This window comes from Hippocampus zosterae, chromosome 3, assembly GCF_025434085.1.
Source record: "Hippocampus zosterae strain Florida chromosome 3, ASM2543408v3, whole genome shotgun sequence".
Classification (NCBI taxonomy): domain Eukaryota; kingdom Metazoa; phylum Chordata; class Actinopteri; order Syngnathiformes; family Syngnathidae; genus Hippocampus; species Hippocampus zosterae.
In genome coordinates this window covers 16,985,489-17,003,335 of record NC_067453.1, presented here as the reverse complement: position 1 = coordinate 17,003,335, position 17,847 = coordinate 16,985,489, and the positions used below count along the sequence as shown (strand labels likewise).

Here is a 17,847-nt window from a genome sequence, read left to right as displayed (position 1 = left end):
ACTTCCTGTGCACTAATTGAAATAAAGTGTTTCCACCTGCATCATCTATCAATAGTGCAGATGTGCGCTGCATATAGTGCCGCTGGCATCGACGGCAGTGCGGTGAGCACCACACAATGTTTGGAGTTCATGAAGTTGATTCCGATAAAAAAACGGATCGTAAGAAGTTTGTCACCGCCACCGAAAGAGATTTGCGTCAAGTCCGTTTTTCTACAGATAGGTATGCAAGAGGGTCTCGCCCAGCTTGTTTGTGAAATTTAGGTTTGCCCACTCCTAATTTAGCTGATTATTGAACTGCAGTCTCACCATAAATCAAGCGGGATGATGGTTTGATCAGAATATTTCAAAAGCACTCCTTGCATCTTTGGTTTCCTCATGAAGAATCTTCGTATTACCTTCGCTGCGACAGTTTGCTACAAATCTTATTGAAGGATTAAAAAACAAACAGGCTTAGCGCTGGAGATGTGGAAGTGGAGGACAAACTCACATACATGCACACACCTGCTGTTATCATGGCTGTTGTTGCGCGCGCATTGGGTTTAATTAATTTGTTTTGATACTCAAGACAAATCCTTTTCAGAAGCTGCTGTGGTAATTAAACAATTACGCTACATTTAATAACCACACGGAGATAATGAAACAATTAGAGAGAAACCAGCTGTTTACAGACTGAAGCGGCGCTTTGAACTGGCGAGCATGTTTTTAATTGTCTTTCAGCGAATTTCCGACTTCAATGAGCAGGCTCATCGGCAGAAAACTCATCACGACTTGCAAGTCAAACACCCTTCAAAGGGGAATCACAAACCTATGAATTATTACTTGGGGAATGGGAGGGTGCAGGGGGGGGATATGAAAATAAGTGTTGGGCGATGCTGTGATTGTGTAACACAAACATTCACATGTGCCTTTTTCACCCCCATTTTTCGCTCTGTGATGGTGTTATCACAGGGGCCAATTAGCAGGCCTTGGCTTTCTGCTCAGGCATGTGCCAGGGGACCTATAGGGGGCCTGCAGGGCTGCAAGAGGCCTAAGGGAAGCAGGAGAATTATCACACTTTTCATCTCTCCGTCTTGAGCGCATCCTTCCTCTGCTCTCATTTTCTTCGTCTTCACACAAAGGACCGTCTTAAATTGTGCATGGCAAATCGCACAGGTAAGGCGGCAAATAGGCCAACAAACGTACCGTGGGTATCGAAAGTCTACACACCCTTGTTCAAAGCCAGTCTTCTTTGTGTTACAGAAACATTGCAGCAAAACAAGTCACTTCAAAATCTTTTTTACACCATGAAGGTAATCTATAACCTGTAGAACAATTTCATCCATCCAGTTTCTGATCCAAGTATTCTCACAAGGGTGCTGGAGCCCATCCCAGCTGTCTTGGGGCGGTACGGGGTACACCCGGAACCGGTCGCCAGCCAATCACAGGGCACACGTAGACGAACAACCATCCGTGCTCACATTCACACCTAGGGACAATTTCGATTCCATTAACCTGCCATGCATGTTTTTGGACCATGTGAGGAAACCGGAGTACCCGGAGAAAACCCATGCAGGCACGTGGAGAACATGTAAACTCCATACGTAGGCCGGAGCTGGAATTGAACCCTGCACCTCTGCACTGTCGATTTATAGTTAGCCAGGACAGGTCACAGTAGGTGACAAACACAGCAATGTCGACAAGCTGGTCTGTTACACTTACATGTGAAGTATCCTCTTGAAAAAGTGCACGTTGACAAAATGGGACGTGCACGAAAATACACTAACAAGAGAGGTGTGTGGACATCGGTTTGCATGACGTGGGCAGCGGCGAGTGGAGGCAGAAGATAAGATAAGTGCTCTTTATTTCTGACAAAGTCGTTTAGTTGCGGACCAAAGAAGCAGGAGGAGAGAGTTATAGTTATGGAGCTGTCTGAGCTTTGTTGAATGAAATGTCGGGAGGAAAAACAAAGGTGGAGAGAGAAAAGAAAGCATACATGCCCTTCAAGTGGGTGTAACGCAAAGATTAGACAGGGAGTAGGACTAGATTCAAAACGAATCAGACAACAGAAAACAAAATCGATGTATGAGTAGGGAAAATTAGGATGGATTACGTACACGGTCCTGCCGAATGCTGTCAGATTACTGGATAGACAGACCTGAAAACCTGGACTCACCCCCACTCACCTATTTTTACTATGATTATATTTATATTTTATAATTTCAGATAAGATATCCTATATTTTTCCCACACTGGGGAAGTTTACAGTATACAGCAGCAAGATTGTGGGTAGAAAGAAGACATTTATATTAGATTTATATTTATTTATATTCTTTTTATTCTTGTACTTCTCCTTTTCATAATTTTGCTGCTGTAAATTGAGAATTTCTCCATTGTTAGACAAAAAAAGTTTTCTTATCTTATCTTATCTTTCTTATCCTCACACTAAAACAAAACATTGCGTGAGGTTAAAATGGCTGCCGAAAACGTTATGAGTGCAAAGGCATATGTTTTTCAAACAAATGGTGACATTAAACTCGTGTTATTTCCCTTTTTAAGACTGTTCAAGATTTTTCTTTCAATTTTCCTCAAACCTACATCATGCGTTCGCACTAACTTGCACAATATACTTTACTATGCACGCACTCCACTCGAAAAGCGGTCCCTTACATCATATACTTGCTTGCATTGAGGTATCCAAGTCATTTCTGCCAGTGCCTCCTCTCTCTTCTCCACATGAAGAAAAGTGTTTATTTTCATTTATGAAAACCTTTACCCCTGAGAGTGAAAAATGCCGCGTCTGCAATAATTTGTGCGTGTGCGCCCCCATGCACTTTTGTGTGTGTGTGTGTGTGTGTGTGTGTGTGTGATGTGTGTGTGTGTGTGTGTGTGTCAAGGGGATGCAGTGCAACGCTGGGGGTTATTATGAAGAGAATGCGACAGGAGATTCCCCCTAATTTGGGAATTGCGTTTCTCATCTATTTAAATAAACTCTGTGGCACTTCACTAAAAATACGGGGCTACGACACGGGGAAGCAACGGGAGTCACAGACCAAGAGAAAAAAAAAAACTAAACAAAACTGCAGAGGCCAGCAAATCCAAGCACACAAACAAACACATACTCACAAAGGGATATGTAGTAATTAAATTGCAATGATCGCCCTATTTTAGCTTTCACTTTGAAGATGAAAAAATAGCACAAGGGAAAAGAGAGAGCTAATAGAACATGAAAAGATCACGTAATTATTCAAAGGAGAGTGGTTACTGCAGCGCAGGAATGCAAGACAAACAAATGGGAAGAAGGAAAAAAAGAAAAAAGCAGCAATGGGTTAAATACAAATCAACTTTGATTTGAGAAGCTCTCGTCGCTTTGCCGGTGACCCATACTGTGATAAACCGATCACAAGCCGTCACGTCGGCCTCTGACCTGATGACCTTTGACCTCCTCACTGACTAGAGGAACGGAATCTGTATTTGACCTGTGGCCAATGTATCACTAATAAGCCGATTCCCCACCCCTACAGGAGCAGTGCCTATGTCAATACGGGCGTGTGTGCGGGCGCGGCCGTGTAGCGGTGATGTGAGTTGTGTCTGCAGTGCGATGCTGCAGATGGTAAGACCAGATGGTTCGGATGCAAATATTGTCCTGCTGTTTCTGGTGCTTCCGTGTATTACTAAATCTCTTTTAAATTAGGTAGAATGGCAGTACTGAGGTACCGACCCTAAATAGAGGACAAATCAACATTTTCCACGAAAAATGTAGGTTGGATCTCCTGTCCTAAAAAAAATTATGAATTATATTCAAATATAATGGGTCAATATTATATTGACCCATCTGCGCAGTGAATCTGCGGGCGCTGAACTGCAAGTATGCAGGGGTCCACTCTGGTGCATTTTTCTCTATTGACTATTACATGGGTGATAGGTGTACATTCATTTTTCCTTCACGATGTAAAGCAGTTTCTCTGTGTCTTAATAAGGCAGCCGAAATCCAAAAGTGGCTGTGACTTTTTACGAAACAGTGGGGCAGCGTGTGCTGTGTTGGTCATTTCGGGTGCAGTGTTCCCCACTATATCGCAGTTCATGGTGCATGCCGACGCGACGTTTCTCTTTTTTTTTTTTCAAGCGACCATTTTTTTTTTGTTGATTTATGACATACTGCAGTGGAACCTCTGTATTCGACATTAATCCATTTCAGAATGTCCGACGAAAACCGAATTGTACAAAATCCAAAGCAATATTCCCCATAGGAAATCATGTGCAGCCAATTAATCCATTCCAGACAGCGGCGTTTGCCTTCAAGATGTTAAAAGTTGCTATGTATGTACCTCGTTTAATTTGTCAACATTAGATCCCCACTGTGCTGACTGTTGCAGGTGGAAACTTCTCAATGGTTTCCTGTGAGCAGATGAAACAAAACACTACCGTCTCGCTCTCTCTCTACCTGTCTTCTTCCTTGGTCATTAAAAGGCTGCACTGATTCACCCTCGCACCCCCCACCACCCTTGTCATGAATCTTTAATCAGCCTTTTTCAAGTGAGTGGGCAGTCTCAGTGGGGCACTGACCTGCAGCGGGGCTGCTGAGACACACTTTCGGATGTAACTTATACCATCACTGCACTGTGAGCCTCAGCGCCAGATGCCGAAATAAAAAGGGATGGAGCAACATTTCTGACGACGTGCTGACAAAAAATAAAGGATAGTGCAATTAAACTCCTCCACATGCCGAGCCGTGACTGTGTTTACTCTCCTGTTTATAGTCGGAGGAGATCCATCAGCCAAGTGTCTCACTGTATTTTAATACGTTTGCAGGTGCATACATGCACAAGTAGTCATGTCACAATGGCAGTAAAGCACAGAAACTACCCGCATCCTTCTTTTTGTGTAACTGCCTCCACACCCTGGCCCCCCGCACACACAATAACGCAGTGGCTTCGAGTAAATGAACAAATAAAATATCTGTGAAGGACTACAAGCTGTTCATTAATCTTTCCCTTCCTTGGTATCACACACCTCACTCGTTTCCTGCATCCTCCTCCTCCTCTTCCTGTAAATGAGTGATTTATCAGCCTTAATTGCCACTCGGCAGTAGTTCACGTGGTCACGTGACCGCCAAACAACCGCGTGTGATAAATACGGGCAGAAAATTAAAAGCAAAGACTGCTGCACTGCCAGCATCACATCTGGAGGGCACGGGTATGTTTGGGATGTGGAAGAATGAGAGACATCCACTTCATGGATACAAACGCAGAGATGATGATGTCAATTTATGTGTCATAATGACAAGTGAATCAAAAATATTGTTTGCACAGCTCCTACAAACAGGAGTACTGGATAAAACCCACGGAGGAGCCGGAAGAACATGCAAACGCCACACAGGAAGGTGAGGCCGGACTCAAACCCACGACCTCTGCACTCTGAGGAAGATGTGCTAACCAGTCTACCATCGTGGGGCCCTGCTTGGCTATACTGTCTAAGAGGAGAAAACTATTACTATTATTATAAGCATTTCTCAGTATGATTCAAGGCCATTCTGCACTAGTGCACCCCAAAAATCACATTGTTTTCTGTATTGGATCTCATTAGAGTGTGACCTAATGCATTGGCCGTTGAGCGTAGGTTACGACTGAATAAAGGAGCGTGCGTACAAGCAGGTCGCAGCAAAGTGCCCGCACTTCTTTATTTATTTGTCGTATTAGCTCGCTACTTTTCCCCTGCCACTTAAAATTAATGTCATCCGGCGGAAAATAGAGGCCGAAAGCTAAAATTCAGCACTTTCCCAGCAGCCCGGTTATTTATCAAGCTAACAAGGAGGAGATGCATCCCGTTTCGGCCCGGGCTCGGGAAATATGTGCCATTAAAGCTCATTGACGGTGCTTCCAAGTTGGAGGGAGTCGGGGACGGCCACCGCAAGATGGTTGAGACGAGATGTGAGAGGCAACGCGCACATTGTGTCCACCCAAAGGCGTCGCCGTGATACATAATCTGCATGTGTGTGTATGAGAAGTGTTGCTGCTGACGGCTATAAAAATAGGATCCTTTAGGGCCTACACAAGACACAGTTTGGCGCCTTGAATAAATCATGTCGCCAGAGTGATCTTCGCGCTCATTTTCTGCTGCGGAAACAAGTCCTGAGGACTGTTATCATTGTCCCGTGTTAACATCTCTGCAGTATGGGGCCAATTGAATACAATTAGACACAGTCGTGGCAAAAGTAGTCACAGTATACATCAAGTGTTTTTTTGACAAACAAAACCCTCTCGCTGAATGCAAAACACCATAAACAGACTAAATGAAACCAGCATTGCAGTAATTGTAAACTTTTTCATTAAATTCAAAATGTCTTGTAATTCAAGACAGAGGTGATATTGTTTGGTCCCAGTGGCCCTTGTACATTCCATCCTGTAGACTTGGGCCCCTTGTCTCCTTATTTTGAGTCAACAGTCTCAAACTTGGGCCTTAAACTGGACAGTGATTTCAAACTCGATCGGCAAATTGGTGACGTGGTTAAATCCAGCTTCTTTCACCTTAGACAGCTGGCCAAAATAAAACCTCTCCTCTCACATGAACACCTTGAGACAGTAATTCATGCCTTTGTCACATCCCGGCTCGATGACTGCAATGTCCTTTACTTTGGAGTCAGCCAGTCCTCCATTAAGCGCCTTCAGCTGGTCCAGAATGCCGCTGCTCGCCTCTTGACTGGTACTCGTAAGAGGGAGCACATAACTCCTACTCTGGCATCCCTTCACTGGCTCCCCATTCATTTTAGAGTTATTTGACTTACTGTTTATTGTGCATGTTAAATTGCTCCATGTACAGCACTTTGTATGCAGCAATGGCTGTTTGAAAGTGCTCTATAAATACCGTTGACTTGACTTGACTAAATACTTCAACACAATCAGTAGCAACACAAGCAGGCATACGTTCTTTATCCTCTGCGACTAAGGTTACTGCAGTATAGAAGCAATGCTTGTCTACTGTGTTTCATTATCAATTCTGCATGTTGTATGTCTGCATGTGTTTTATTGCTCCCTGGTGGCCAAGATGCACACTCCAGAATAAGCAGTACAATGCCCATTGAATTATCATGATACACCAACTGTTTAATTATTTACATTCAATGTTATTATAGTACTATTTTATAGTATTGAGTGCTTTTTTTTCTTGTTGAAAGCACATCACAAAATGTTTGTGTTTTCTGGGCCAATGGAACAGATTATTTGCATGTCCATTCATTTCAATGGGACAAGATGATTTGAGAAGGTTAAGCATAAGAATGTGAGAGGATGATTATGGAATGGACTAAAAAAAAAAAAATCAATTCAACATAAGTTGAGTAACGGGAGCCGCTGCGGTGACGCAAGGGGAACAAAGTGTGCGTTTGCCGTGTGAGAAGGAGCAGGAGGACGCTGCAGGCGGGAGGAAGGCTGCAGGCTGAAAGCTGCAAGCCATACGTGAAGAAAACATGAAATCGCACAGCTTTCCTCACTCAACCACGCTGCCAGCACCCAGTCGCAACCCGAGGACAGCAGTGGCTCAGAGGCACGCATACACACATAACATCTTTACAACTAATCACATTTGAATAAAACAACACAATCGGGGCAAACAAGTGAAAACCTCAGGGAGATGATTGTATATTAACATAAGTTGAAAAGAGGAGCTGATGTTTGGAGGTGGGGCTGCAGGGCGCAGCTTTGAGATGTAGCAGAAAGTAACAGAAGAAGAAAAAAAACCCACTTAAAAAAATGATTAAAATCTATACACACAGTTGTTCTGTGTTTCTCGTGTGTATCTTTAAAACTGCTGATGGTTAAATAAATGCCCTGTTTTATGTCGAACACGAACGAGCACTCAAGTCAGAACAGGCTTACTGATGAGGAACTTCTGGGTACATTCGTTTTACGAAGCGCTCATTGTATTGGGGTCACTGGCACATTGTAATGATCAATTACTTTTGGTACTTCAGCAATGTGTTTTCACTTTCATAACAGGTCTGTTGAAATGATGGCCTCATGTTCTATACTGAAAAATAGTCAATGCTTGAACGTGATTAAAATGTGTTAAGCGGACGTGCGACATGATGTTCCATTGACATGATTTTGCCATGTTCTAATATATCTGCTGATATGGTGTTCGAATGATGTGACGTTCTCATGTTTGAATGATTCGATGAGTTCTAATGGCATGATGTCATGTTCTAACGATGTGATTTTCTCATGTTCCGGTTCAATGACATGATCTTCTCAGAACTGAACTGCAGCTGCATAAATGAGAGTGTGACAATGGGAAACTAACAACTTGCAGGTGGTGGGATGCAAGCGAGACGGAGTTCTTGGAGGTGTGGCATTGCTGCGAAACCTCCTGTAACGTGCCCCGTCTGTGACCTCACAGCTCCTGTCAGAGGGAAAGTGCTGAAACAGGCACGGGTCCTCCTGCACCAGCTCGCTATCCTGCGTTTCGTCCCTGACTGCTGCCCTGACCGTGTTGTCACATGTAAAACACGTCGAAGTGTTCGCGCACACTGAATGATGATGTACTCCTTTCAGCCGCACACTCATGATAGCCACTTTTATGTCAAAAGAACCCAATAGCCCCTTTCAGATGGCTCCTCATACCTGTCTTTTTCTCTGTGCAGCAGTTCTGTGTAAATACGGAATGCAAAGATCGAAGTTGATAATTTTCCAGCGTCTGCCTCTTGTTCCCACTTTGGTAAGTTCTGTCCGAAAGGCACAGGTGAATAAAAAGCGGCACGACTGTTCTCACGTCTGATGTGCCGTTTTTCTGGAAACTTTGTGTGAAAGGGGTTATGGTGCTTGGATGTTTGTCTACACATGCTCAATTGAGTATTTTTTTCACAAGTGGATACTCGCGGTCAGTCCCCCACTCACATGGTCTGTTAACGTTTAAATTATTAGCTAGCCGAAATAGTGCGTTTGAGTCAAATCTAGCAATTCCCTTGCACGCTTAGACTGTCTGAGAAATGTCTTATAACTCGACCTCTTGACCCCATGGTAGCATCGTGGCATTGTTGCCTAAAGTTTGAAAGACTGGATTTATTTTATTTTTTGCAAGAAAAAAAATGAGTGGGAATTAGTTAGCATGTTTGTTGTTATATTTTCATATGCCCGTTTTTCTATTTTTAAAAATTAATTTAAATTACATGCTGAAACGCCTTGGTACAGAGGGAACTGGTCAGCCACAAAGGTAAATTTTTGTGCAGAAAATGTGATTTTTTTTAATCTATTTTTTGCATCATTCATGGCTGTAGGACCTCCTTCGAAAAAGGAAGATGATGTAACCACGGTCATTAGTATTGTTACAGGAAGTTTGAAAGCCTTTTTAATTGTTGCAGACTCGGCACAAGAGCAGACTTTAATGTTTTGAGAACATTAAAATCAATGAGTACAAAAAAAAATTGCCATTTTTTTGTGATATATATGAGTGATTGAACATGATGCACAACAGTGTATGGTATAAAACCAACTTCAAGGATGTCATGTTTGGTAACTCAAGCAAGATTTTATATTTCCTAAAAAGTAGTCGTTTTGGAGATGTGGGCACATATTTCATCAATGACAAAAAGCAGTCACACCGTCGAGTCTTCAATGTGCTACTTGCGTCTTCGGGCGCCACACATGTTCAGAATGACGGAGCATTTTGTGTTGACCTGGAAAAAGAGTGAAGTATTCTTCCTGCTGCATGGTAAACTTAGCTCATGCTGATGGTGTAATTTCCGCAGTCCGGCCTCTCAGCTGCACTGTAAAACCTGATGTGTCCACTGTGTGCGTTTGTGTGCATTTGTGTGTGCGCGCGCATTGGAGGTTAGAGCCAGAGTTGTATTACAGTGCTGCTGATGAGTCGCCCGGCTGCGAGGCTGATACCTCCGCAGCACCCAGCACATTGACCAGGCTTTTAAATAAAGCCTTCGATCTACAGCAGTACAGAAGGTCATCGCCTGCCTCTGGTTACCCTGACTGTCTGTCTGTCTATCTCCCACCTCCTGTCCACCCCACGTGTCCGCATTCTAATCAGCCTGACCCGACTCCTCCCATACTAAGCATGTCCGTCTGCTCATTCCACTCAAATAGCAGAACATGCTGGGTCGTTTAGTGCGTTTAGTAGAAATCATTTATAAGCAAAAGGTGGATACTCGGATGCGTCTGAAAGATTCTCTTAAACGATTATCTTGTTATGTTAGGAGTGATGGTCAGCGCCAGCAATCGTCAACTTTAAACTTGCTCAATATTTTTCCTGACAAATCCATGACTGGGAGAGACGTGTCACTATAATTGGCCTAAATTTGAGCATTTTTTTTTGTTAAAAGATCTTTGGATGTCTCTGATTGATTATGCTGAGCATTTATCCACTGGTGTGACACGTGTTACTGATCTGCTCGTAAAAGCGTACGGCATCGTCAGTGTTCAACATTTTCGATGGTAAATTCTCAAGTGTAAGACCAACAGTACGTGCTGACAGTTTTCACTCCCTCACAATCAAAATCAATTGTAAATGTTGCATATAATTGTTCAATATTTATGCCGGCAAATCCAAAAACACAGTCGGACCAAAGTTGAGCATTTTTACTCCCTTCCGACAAAGGTCAGCAAAGGCCTGATTCTTGGATGTCTCTGAAAGATTATCCAGTGTGGTGTTAAAAGTTATTTTTCCTCCTCCCTGGTCTGCTCTGAAAAAGGTCGGGGCCCAACAATCGCAAATGTTAAACCTGTTCAATATGTATGACGGTACTTACACTTACATTACGGATAACACAAAAGGGAGGCACGGCAGCAATTAGCTGTTCATATAAGATGTCTCACAAGTGACTCACCACAGGAGAAATGACAAGGAGAGGAGATACCGGATGAGCTAGCTTCTTCTTGTTCTTCCCGTTTTTGGGCAGTCTGGATGCCCTCTGGCACTCTGCTACCTCTCATAGGGCAATTTTGGTATTACATCATACATAATTATCTGTATCTGAGGTGCATTGGCTATTTATTTCGAAACACCACATATGTATTGAGATTTTTACTCGTAATATGTGCGATCTCTCACATTTTAAAAGTCAGTTCAGATTTTTTTCTTAAATCTGTATTTTTATGCTTGTGTATCTCAACCCCTCCCATCTGCTGTGTCAGTCAAATATGAACTATAAATAAAGTCAAAATTACATGCACAGCGTCTGGCTCCTCGGAGGGAGGAGGGTCGGGTGAAGGAGGTTCACAGGGTCAGCACATGAAGTGAAAGGTTTTTGGCCTTATCCCCCATGAGCGCGCCGTGTGTCAGAGCCCCTCCTGTCAATCAAGCGCTTCTTGTCAGAGAGCGAAGAGAGAGAGAGAGAGAGAGGAAGGAGTGCGGTCGCCCACTGAGCTAAATATCAACTGCCAAATGCATCTAATCATAAAAGGCTCCTCGGGGAGTCGGCTGTCAAAAATCTGCATGGAAATAAATCGGTACACGCAAGCGCTTTGTCCACAAAAAAGATCTCGCCTGACAGTTCATCATTTTAACACAGATTTATTTCACTAAGTTGTCCCGTTTGAATTATTTCTGAACCTTCGGAGGCTCACGGGAGGAGAAGGAATGCTTTTACAATTGACAACAGTCAAGATAAATTGTGATTTGGGGTTTGAATTTTTCCTCGGCACATACCATGATGGGGGACAAAAAACTAATCATAAAAACACCTTATTGAGAGAGGTTTCGTTGAAAGTATTGGTTCAAAAGATGCTGGTTACCTCTGACTGAGGGTTACGGGACGTTGAAGTCCAAATTCTCTATCACAGATGGAGGAATTTTCTTGATGTCCTGAAATGTAGAAGAGATTGGGAATTAGTTTTAAGAGCAAAGAAAGACATAAAGTGACTTTGCCGGAAGCCACAAGTCAGATTTCTGATGTAATATTTGGAAAACATATTTTGTTTGACTTGCGGTACAAACCGGTAAAAACTTCATTTTTCGAGTCAGTCTTTTTTGATACATATTCTTTGTTTTGTTCCTTAAAAGTGCCTTTAACAACTTACAAAAAAGCAACACACCATACGTGGCATTTATGAATTTAAACATGACCACGGGGGGGGGGGGGGGGGGGGAACCAACGACCCACAAGATTTATGTAGATTGAACATCAGCATTAAGAAACAAGCGTCCTCAAAACAGTACAAAAAATGTCAACCATAAATCTTTCTCAAAAAATATAATACTTGGCCACACTCCTTGAAGGAGAACTGAGGTGTGGAGTGACAAAGAAGATTATGCCGCCTCTCTCCATCCAGCTGCGACGAACAATGACAGCCATTCAAGTCCTGATAATCCCACTCTGGTCAAATGGACTCTGCCCCTTTCGACTGCGGTGGAGCTCCCAGTAGCTGAGGCGCCACGTCGTGAAGTGAAACAACGGTCAATATGTGACTGGAGTGAAGCCACTAAGATTTCACAAGAATTTACTCGAATGTTGGATTAAAAGTAATGCTTTAATCACGACAAAATGAACCATTTCGGTGGGCTGATTTGAAAATTTTATTTTTTGGTTTATTTTGACCATGATGAGATTGGGGAAATCAAGTTAACACAACAATAAAGGTCACACCCGTGTTATCCTAATAGGACAATTGACATCATTTTTAATTTCCCATCATAATATCAATAAAAAAATAATGACATGCAAGATAATAAGTGTGTTTTTTTTCATTATGTCGCTGTAAAGAGATTACAAGATTAAAATGTTGCTTGCTGGTATATACCAAGTTAAATAGGGTTGAATTACGCCGGACATTCCAACAATGACTGAAAACGGGAAATATAATATTTTTGATGGTGAGTTAGGAAGAGCTTGAAGAAGTGGCTGGGGAGAGGGAAGTCTGGGCTTCCCTCCTAAAGCTGCTGCCCCCGTGACCCGACCCCGGATAAGCGGTGGAAAATGGATGGATGGATGGAAGTCATAATGATACAATTGATGGAATTAAAAATGTCCCCAAAAATGAAATGGAAATGTGCCTCTGATTTTGTTAGTCACACAAAAATAAAAATGAGAAAAAAAATTTGAGGACGCATGTCCACCATCGTTGTGACACGTACTGCTCAGAATTCTTGTTTCCTTCAAATTGTGTTTTTTTAAAAATAATTATTGCATTAATAGTTGCTGTGGTGTGATAGGAAACGTCCCGTGTGAAAATCAAGTCGATCTGCAAACTGACAAGCTGAGTTATATTGTTTTGCATGATTTTCGATTCAATTCCTATGAGACCTTGTTGCACTGAAACACTTGCCTTTCTTCCACATATGCACCTGCTTTGCATATGTGGGTTTCTTCCAACACGGACATACACACGCGTGGATTGATAGGAAGGGCGCCGGGGCCCACGTGCTACATGGCAGCAGCGTGTGGGGTCAAGGCCCTTCTCAGGTGCAAATGAAAAGCAGAGCGAGAGAGGGAGTGTTTGGAAACCTGCACAACATCACGGGCGGGTCACCTTGCCTTGCTTTTGAGATCAATGTCTGTTTGACTGGCAGAGACACACACAAAGCGGGTGAATCATCTCTCGCTCTCTCTGTCTCTCTCTCTCGCTTCATTGAGATGCAGCTACAAACGCGCAAGACTCTGGCTGGCCTCCAGCGCCGCAACGGCACGCGTTCACGCAACGCGCTACCTCCTCCTTCCTTCGTGTTCACTGCATGTGGTCTAAAACACACAGTGGACTCTGTGGCCTGCAAATCAACGCACTGTTGAAAGCGTCAACGGAGACGGCACGCGACATTAAATCCTAATTAGTTGAATATTCCCCTTTCATACACACGCGCAGCACCGAGCAGCGAATATATACATATAGTTTGAGGAGGAAAAAAAAACGGTTTTGCCATTTGTTAATACAATCATTATAAATTGACAATGTTTCACCAGAGGGGTAAAGAAAGACCTGCCTTCCCTGTACCCATTTGGAACCTCTATTTCGATTTACATGAAAGGACCACACATGAGAAAAACAACCAATTTAGTGACAGAAGGCAAAACTTACAAAGTGTCAACTAAACTGCAGTCGTGGGCGCACTCATCATGAGCTGATCTGTTCTGTTGTTACACCAGAAATGCATCTCATTCGTAATACATGAAATGTTTTTTTAATTAATTTATTGTCACACCATGTAAGTCACACCTCCTGTCCCCGATAGGTTGCTTTTCTTGGGCACGGTGGATTCCTCTTTACCAAACTACCCTTACAAGATGGTCACCAGAGATGGCTGATTTTTGTTCAAACATAAAAACACTCACAGGCCACATGACAGAGATTTCCATTGCCTATCGGCCAAAAACAGGAACTGTATCTAAAGACTGACTTTACAAACATAATAATGCAGAATTTTGGACTGAGGTGCATTGTAAGAGGTTAGGATTTCGGTCATAGTTAGCACTGGTATACAGTAGTACTAAACCAGGGGTGGGTAATTATTTTTTGCATAGGGGGAACCAGAAAATATTATGGAGGGCCGGATCAAAAGGGTGAACTCAATTCAACATAATATTAGTTGGATTTCTTTATTCAGAAAGCAGTATTTTGTATTTTTTCACACGTTTTCCAGACTTTAAGAGTACATTATTGCGTCGTATTGAACGGGATTTGCTTGGCTTGGCGCTACTGCAGGCTTCCGTATCGTCTCCCCCTTCCTCCCTATGCTCTGCAACTTCAAGTAACTGTGCCACCTGGCGTTGAAATGCCTGTCATTACAAGTCCAAATGAAATGAATGCAGTCGTTGACATCGAACCTTAATTGTGTACCAACCTTCGGCGGGCCGGATTAAAAAGACCAACGGGCCGGATTTGGCCCGCGGGCCGTAGTTTGCCCACTTCTGTACTAAACCATATTCAGGGCTGTCTCAGCAGGCTTCACAAGAGTCAAAACAGCAGTAAAACCTCCCGATGTGATGCAGTGCAGCTGCAGCCCACTGCAAACTACAACTCCAAAAACAAAGTCTCACCCTGGATCTCAATGAAAATGGAGCGGAAGCGTTATGGTTGGAAAGACAGACTCCGCTCTCGTATTGGATCGCACTGCGAAATGAAGACCTTAACAAAACCGAGATTTTTTTTCAGACTGCTTTTGTACTGCATCTTGCAGGGGGGCTTCATGTTGGGGCTGGTGATCAATGGATTGGATTCAGACCATCACGAGAGCTCTGCCCACCACACACACACACACACACACACACACATTCTTGGTGTTTCAAATAAATGGCACATAACTCAGGACGAGACAGTCGGCCGCTCCAGGTGCATGTGACAGACGTGCCGCGCCATGCCACGCCACGCCACACCGCGGCATGAATGCAAGCCGTTTAAATCACATCGAATGGAAATGTTTATTGTGCCGAGTGATACAGATGCAGAGCAGATCAGTTGCTGAGGCGTCTGCTGTTCTTTCCAAGAGCTTGAACAAAATGTAGTGTCGCAAATTGAGCAGGAGAGGATGATTCACTGTGAGAATGTAAAACTCTTTCCGTTATAGATGATAACAACAACAGGCTGGCTTTTTTCCATCTTTGACATTTATTTCACATGATTTTTGGGCTGATTCAAGCAAAGTACAGAACAAACTCTACAATGCCAAGATCAAATGACACATTCCCATAGATTTAATGTACTTAGCATCTACTCGACCTCCACTGCACAAGGTCAAATAAAAGACACAGACGGGTGGTCAGCGAGCACTCCGGCAAATGGACGGCGGCGCATCCTTTCTTTGCTGTTAATTTCGAGGCATAAAAGTGAGCTAACGGCGCCATGATTCACATGTCAATAGTGATACATTTCAAAGCGATTTCCCATAGTTGACCTGAAAAGTGCACCAGCCCAATACGGTGACAGGGGACAACTACATTATCTTTAATAACTTCATCACAGGGTGGACTGCAAAGTGTGTGACGAGTCAATACGGGGCGAGGAGGAGAATAGAATCACTCTTCATTTTGAGGGGAATAATAATGCGGCCATATGTGCGATGAGTCTGTCTTGGCGTGTTTCATTTGCTGTGTTCGCTTACTGCTTCTTCAGCGCAGGAAGTGAAATATCGGCCAGAACACACACACACACACATACACATACACATACACATTCACACACAGATACATACAATACACCAACACTTCCCTCACACCACAATAAGCAAAGTTGTACTTGAGGAGACAATGGCATGGCAGGAGTATTGAAATGTCCAGTTCTGAGTTGTAACATCAATGCAATTAAGTCAAATACACTATTGACCTAATCAGATAAGAAGGCCCATAAATTAGTGGACACACACACACACACACAGACTCTAAAAGGCTTCTCCGGGACATTCCTCCAATCGCTTATCATGAGGAAGGAGCAGGAAGGCGGCCAGGGAATCGACACACAAAATCATCATCCAGGCTGTACAAAACATCAACTAATTCCAGACCACAGAGGTTGCTGGTCACCGTGTGTGTGTGTGCGCGCGCGCGCGCGTGTGTGTGTGCGCACTTTCCCATGCAACCATTTTCACCACAGTGCGAAGTTTCGAGAAGAATCGCAGACATTTGAAGAAAGAACCACTAACGGCTCTTCGCTTGCACCCCCCACCCCACCCCACCAAATCCCTGCTCGGCACACCTTCTCACGGCCAAGTGCGCTCACCACACACAAACACCGCAAGCGTAGTGTGACCTTATTCAACAGCGTTTCTCTTCTCTCCTCGTGTGGCCTTTTTTTTTTTGGTCATGTTTTTTTTCGTCAAATGAAACGAAACGTTGAATCATCTTTAAAAAGTAAAACCGCGTTGCTATGATCAGCATTAAAATAGTGATCAACTATTGGTTTCAGTTACGCGTCTGCAAGTTATTGTTTTAAAAAAATGTCGGAAAATAATTCATTTTCCTCCATTCAGCTGCATGCGTGATTCAATGTCACAAATCTTTTTATGAAGGTTTTTGGGGCGTATTTTTCGTGCATACAGCCAATGCAACAAGTGGACGTCTGTCAAGTTAAAAAGTGCAAGTTTACTCAAAAATCAATCATTGACTGGATGCGTTGCACACAGCGGTCACATGTGGACTTAGCTCAAACGCAATATAATAAACAGCTAGTAGATATTTTTTTAATTTTGCCCGTGTGTGTGTACGCGCGCGCGTGCGTGCATGTGTGCGTGCGGCTGTAATATTCGGAAGGGATTTCAGATTTCTGATGTTCGCAACAAGTGTAGAACACCAATGTCAAAATGTAAAAATAATAATCCACAAACTAATGCGGACATGATCTAGAAAAATGAATGATAATGCACCGTGGACTGGGAAATAAAATAACACCTCGCGTGTCGTCATGTTTGCCGTGTTAAATCCGTGCGTAAAATTGCGCGTTGCCCTTCCACTTCGAGGAGGCATTTACTGTCACTCCTCATTCGTATCATTTAAAATGTCTGTTTTCGTTCCATCTTGATCCAAAATCAAAGGCAAACAAAACAACACAAAGTTTTGTGGCGTCAACGTACAGGCCGAGAGTCACGCACGCGGCGCGCGATTAAAGAAAAGAAATAAAACATCAGCAGGAGGAAATATTTTTTCCATTCAATTGCTGAATGATGTATGTATTCAAGTTCATTTTAAAAGTGTGTTGTCGCTACTTCACTGAGACTGCAAAGAGGATATCACAATGACTGATGGACGATGCTTAACATTGGTAGAACATAATTTTACAGTTTGTTTAACGACCCGCAGAGTTTTGCGTAAAGTCCTCAAAAAGTACAAAATACTGACGAATGAGAGTTCATTTTGAGCAACAATTTGGCCCACTTGTTGATGCCGTCAGCGATTGTACTTAGTTTGTGTGTAGTCGGTGTCAATTAAAACAGTGTCTGTCGGCG

General features: G+C 43.1%; 2 protein-coding genes across 2 annotated transcripts in view; one reads left to right on the top strand and one right to left on the bottom strand.

Moving 5' to 3' along the window:
• sephs1 (selenophosphate synthetase 1) overlaps positions 1–17,847 on the top strand; it is a 162,189-nt gene that overhangs the window by 58,586 nt on the left and 85,756 nt on the right. The window lies entirely within an intron of this gene.
• The window catches only part of LOC127597311 (transcription factor Maf-like), a 49,678-nt gene that overhangs the window by 29,562 nt on the left and 2,269 nt on the right, over positions 1–17,847 (bottom strand). The window contains exon 2 of the mRNA XM_052060295.1: positions 11,715–11,784. Within this exon, the coding sequence (XP_051916255.1) occupies positions 11,757–11,784 (28 nt within the window). The 3' untranslated portion in view covers positions 11,715–11,756. The remainder of the gene's footprint in view (positions 1–11,714; positions 11,785–17,847) is intronic.